This window comes from Micromys minutus (genome assembly GCF_963924665.1).
Source record: "Micromys minutus genome assembly, chromosome: 7".
Lineage (NCBI taxonomy): Eukaryota > Metazoa > Chordata > Mammalia > Rodentia > Muridae > Micromys > Micromys minutus.
Window position 1 is genome coordinate 45,297,242 of NC_137976.1, and position 5,568 is coordinate 45,302,809.

The 5,568-nt window shown below is 37.6% G+C and overlaps 1 protein-coding gene across 1 annotated transcript; it reads right to left on the minus strand.

The window, feature by feature from the left end:
- Positions 1 to 2,197: 2,197 nt before the first annotated feature.
- On the minus strand, positions 2,198 to 4,462 carry LOC308422835 (resistin-like beta; the record flags this gene model as incomplete). The annotated part of the gene is made up of 3 exons (XM_080919491.1): positions 2,198 to 2,325; positions 2,841 to 2,903; positions 4,336 to 4,462. The coding sequence occupies 3 exons, from the start codon at positions 4,460 to 4,462 to the stop codon at positions 2,198 to 2,200; spliced, it is 318 nt and encodes a 105-aa protein (XP_080775617.1).
- Positions 4,463 to 5,568: the final 1,106 nt, after the last annotated feature.

Consider the following 5,568-nt stretch of genomic DNA (forward strand, 5'->3'; position numbering starts at 1 on the left):
ATGGTGGATCACTGTAATATAAGTGGTCTCCATTGAACTGCCTCACAGCATGTACCGGAAGAAGTTCTGCCCCTGACATATGCAGAGCACTGAGTAAGTAATTACTCTTGGCATATAGGCCAATAAAGTATCATAAGCTGGTAACACAACTCTCTGAGAGCTTTAATAGTTTCTACAGAAGTGGAACTCTGTACTGGTATCTAAGGAGTGTTCTACATAGTGAATAATCTGGGAATTTTACTTCCCTATATTTCCATTGCCAGTCATGGTGCAATTCAATGATTGCAGAAGAACAATAAGGTAGACTTGAGGGCAAGGTCATGCTTTCAGTTATGCTGGATCTCCTCATATATTCCCCCCTCTGTACTAGCTGGAACATGCAAAAAGGAGAAATATAGATAAGAGAAGACTTGTGTCAAGTGCTAGTGACCCTGATAACACAGCACAGGGAGGAAACATTTTAAAACATAAAGAAAACCACAGCCTTTTGATTTTGATGTTTCAGTAATACTAACTCAAGTGACTTGAAATATTATATGTGTGTGTGTGTTACTTTAGTTAAAAAAAAAACACCATGACAAAAAAAAATTAGGGAGAAGGCTTTATTTTATCTTCAGATTGTAGTTTGTGATCTAGGGAAGACAGGAGGTCAGGAACCTGGAGGCAGGAACTCATTTAAAGACCATGACCAAAGTACTCATTGACTAGCTCCCCATGGTTTGCTCAGCCTGCCTTTTATACCATCCAGGAACATTTGCACAGGGGTGTCCCTACTTGTAGTGATCTGGGCCCACTCACATCAATCACTAATCCAGAAAATGCCTCGCAGACTCTAGCTTCTATCAGTTTAACAAAGCAGTAGCCATTACAAGTGTTGATTCCAGTGATTAACAGCATGCAGGTGAACAGAAGCTTTATTAAACACTTTGATGTATAATTAGTAAATACAAACAATGTATTTAGAGACATGTTCTAACTAGTATTAGATCTATTTATTCTATTTCACGTCCATGAACATTTTGTCTGCAAGTATACAGTATGTATGTTTGGTGCCCACAGAAGAAGTGATCAAATCTCTTATAACTAGAGCTACAGATTGTTGTAAGCTACCATATGGCTATTGGGAACCAAACCAAGGTCCTCTGAAAGAATGTGTGCTCCTAAACATTCAGCAATATCTCCATTCCCTCTAAATAGCTTTTATATCTATAGATAAGTAACTGCATTTCAATTGCATTTCTATCTTTAATTCATGGTTGTTAACTTTGAGAAATCTACTAACAAAGTAAGTAGACAGAGAAGTTTTAATTGTAGCAATAGTCAATATACCTGCATCTTTATTTGGTTGCCAATAAGAGCACCAGTTTTTGTTTGTTTGTTTGTTTGTTTGTTTTTTGAAAAATTATTTTGATGTTCTAAGAGTTGAAAAGTGATTTATATCCTCCTTTAAAACCAGGAAGTCTTCACACTGGTGTTTCCTCAACTTATAATACACTTGCTACCAAGCCACTGGGTCACTCATTTGCTTAACATTAGTATCAGCATTTAAAATTATTGCTTAGTTTAGAATTGTGTAAATTTTTATACATGGGAAGATTCATTGTATCAAGACTTAACAGTAGGTAGGGCTGTGGTGTGTATGGATATTGGAAGAAAGGCAGTGACAGAGAGTTTACCTGTGGAATGTCTTCTTAGGCAAGTAAGTTGAAAAGAGTATACATACATTGTTAAGAAGTTACAAATTGTTTTAAATTTCCCTTTGGTCTATTGGTTGCAAAACCTTCTTGTACATGGCTTGGGATTCACTGTTCATGTTGGTAATCTCTATAAAAGCATAATGTTTAGCTTTACTATATTTTATACCAATAATACATTCAATATTTTGGTAGGTCATGAAGAAGTAGAAGAACCAGAAGGTCAGTCCATTTTTCCATGCTTCTCCCATTTTTCTCCACCACCCATCTTACATGCTGTACTGGGGTATAATCCTTGACATACTGAAAATATTTTCTGACAATAGACACAAAGCTAGAAGAAATAACAATAAAAACATTATACACAGGTACAGATCTGTCTTTATTCAAGAAGAATTATTTAGTAATATGCATGCATTATAAAGATAATGAGTCAGGTTTCCTGGTCAAGAACATAGTTTCTTTATGCTTGTTTTAAAATCGGATTCTTGGCCTCCTCATTTTTAAACTATGTGACAACAGCGGGCAGAGGTCCAGTCCATGACTGAGCACTGGCAGTGACAAGTCTTTTCATTCTGGATATCCCAAGATCCACAACCATAGCCGCAAGCACAACCAGTGACAACCTTCCCTGCAAAGACATGTGAGACAGATATCAGAGTCGTTGAACTATACGAGATGGTAAGACCCTAACTATTCTACCTAAGAAGCTCATGCTAAATCAATTTTGGGAATTACCTTTAAAAAAACTCACTTAAACTCATTAAGCAAAATTTACTTAAACAAAAAAAAAAAAAAAAGATTAGGAGTTTCAATGTTATTCAATTGATAGAAAATTCACCTCAACTCCTGCCCTTTAATACAAGGGAATAGATTGGAAAGAAATGGGAACATATTCATACCCAGACAAGATGCAAATCATATGAGAGAACAATAGGAAAAAAGGAAAGGAAGAACAGAAACTCAAGTTCTCTCTGAAGCATCCTTAAAGAAATGAAAATCAGTAAGAGACAGATGGGCTCCAGGAACCCTGGCTCACCTCCACTGCAGTAAAAATTTTGGTCTAGGAAAAATTTTAATTATTAGAACATTGATGGGTAAGAACATAAAATGTCTTGCTCACAAATTCTGTGTGGAGTTACTCACCAGCAGGACAGGAAGCCAGTCTTCCAGAAGCAGTGACACTAGTGCAGGAGATTTTCTTAGCCTCTGTCAAGAGAGGGTGTGTAAGTAATAAAGACTTGGGGTGTTGCCCATGTTCTTCCTCACAACATCCTTCAAGGTCCTCTTGTGTCTTAGAGTTGCTATCATTCATAATCAAACTATGCACTAACTTTTAAGATTTAATTTCTTTTTTTTTAAACAAAAGGGTTTATGTGCATGGATATTTTGCCTACATGTATATCTGAGCATCACATGCATGCCTTGTGCTTTAGTAACCAGAGGAGGGAATCAGATCCTCTGTGACAGGGGTTAGAAATGTTTGTGAGCCAGAATGGGTACCAGGCTTTAACCCAGGTTTTCTGGAAGAGCAGGCAGTGCCTTTACCTGAGTAATCATCTCTCCAGACCCCAATAATTTCTTAATTTGTGAAGTGAAAGTAATAGTTATTCTTATCTCATAAATTTTCTGTAAAAAGTAAAGGTTATCAGTGAATGCATACCATGTGTATTTTTTTGTTACTGGGTTACCTTACTCAGGATAATATTTTCTAGTTTCATCCATTTTACTAAGAAGTTCATGAACTCACTTTTCTTAATAGCTGAGCAGTACTTCATTGTGTAAATGTACCACATTTTCTTTATTAATTCCTCTGTTGAAAGACATTTGGGTTCTTTCCAGCTTCTGCCTATTATAAATAAGGCTGCTATGAACATGGCGGAGGATGTGTCCTTGTTATATGTTGGAGCATCTTTAGGGTATATGCCCAGGGGTGGTATAGCTGGGTCTTCAGATAGTACTATGTCCAATTTTCTGAGAAACTGCCAGACTGATTTCCAGAGTGGTTGTACCAACTTGCAATCCCACCAACAGTGGAGGAGTGTTCCTCTTTCTTCCCATACTTGCCAGCATCTGCTGTCACCTGGGTTTTGATCTTAGCCACAGTGGTGTGAGGTAGAATTTCAGAGTTGTTTTGATTTGCATTTCCCTGATAACTAAGGATGTTGAACATTTATTTAGGTGGGTCTCAGCCATTTAATATTCCTCAGCTGAGAATTATTAAGGAATGGTTTCCTGTTATTTTTGTTGTTAGAGGTAGAATTATGTTTGTTGCTTTTTCTAGGGTGTAGTTTCCCTCCTTTTATTGGAATTTTCCAGCTATTATCCTCTGTGGGGCTGAATTTGTGGACAGTTATTGTGTAAATTTGGTTTTGTTATGGAATATCTTGGTATCTCCATTTTTGGTAATTGAGAGTTTTGGTGGATATAGTAACCTTGGCTAGCATTTGTGTTCTCTTATGGTCTATATAGTATCTGTCCAGGATCTTCTAGTTTTCATAGTCTCTGTTGAGAAGTCTGGTGTAATTCTGATAGGTTTGCCTTTATATGTTACTTGACCTTTTTTCTCCTACTGCTTCTAATATTCTTTCATTGGCAATCATAAGCATTAACCCCAGATATTCCTTGACCCATTTCTTACCTTGATGACTGAGAGCCTCCTTGATTTTTTGATCCACCAAAGAGTCAAAGGAGTACTGTGTGTTCCCTTCGACCATCAGCAAGACAAGGGAGATAAAGATGAAAAAGAAACACAGTGAAGGCTTCATGCTGTAGAAAGTCAGCCTCCTGGAGCTAGAAGACAGAGGGAAAGAAGATGAGTCTCAGAGCTCTGGAGTGGCCATGAAGGAAGGGAAGAAGACAATGTGTAATGTCAAGGGAGTAAATGGGAAGGAACATCAGCTTCCTTGTCGCAGTTCTTGTAGTCTTTTGGAGAAGGAAAGGGGGTTCCTGAAAGGCAGATTCACTCACCAGAAAGCTCAGGAAATGTTATTGAGGTCTTCTGGGATGGATGTCTTACTACTTTGTAAGACTACTTACTACTGTAGTCCTGGACACTCTTAATATATATTCACACACAGATACTATTTTCTGTGTCTTGACACATCACCTCAATAAACTTTAGTGTGTCTTTGATAAGCAACAGCTGCCTTGGCTGTGGATCACTGCCAAGAGGAGTGATCCTGCTTACATGTTCTCTCCACTCACTTCTTTGTCAACTGACAGGAATAATAACTGGACCTTTATAGGAAGCCCTCTTACTTGATCCATCACCAGGATGTAATTGCTTTGTGAACATCTTAATGGCAGCCCTGCTTAACACCTGTTCAAACCCATTTCTTTCCTTTTTAAATTGCAGGATGATCTTATCTATGTAAACATATTTAAAAATCTGTTTATGCTTCACCTAGAAATAAAGAAGGAATAAAAAATGAATAAGGAATGAAAAGCAGGCCCAACAAGGTTACCATTCTATTGATCTTTTTGCATTTCTTTCTACTGTTCTTAATGTATCTTTTGATGGTGTCTCATAGTCACAAGTGGCAAGGAGCACATTCTGAGGCCATACTGTGAGCAAAAGAAAGGACTGTGACAACCCCATTATCCTTGAAGGTTTTGCCTTTTCTTTCTATTTTGGAAATTTCTCATCTCTTATTCCTCATTCTTAAGTACTGGGTCATATAACTTACCCTCTCTAGCACATAAGTCTGATATAATGGTTAACCTTCTCCACTTGGTGGGACTAAGAACCATCATAGAATCAAACATCTGGACATGTGTCTGAGGAAGTTTCTACATTAGATTAGTTAAGGTGAAAAGATACCCCCTCTATATGGAGGGCACCATTCTATGGGCTTGGGTCTCAGGCAGAATA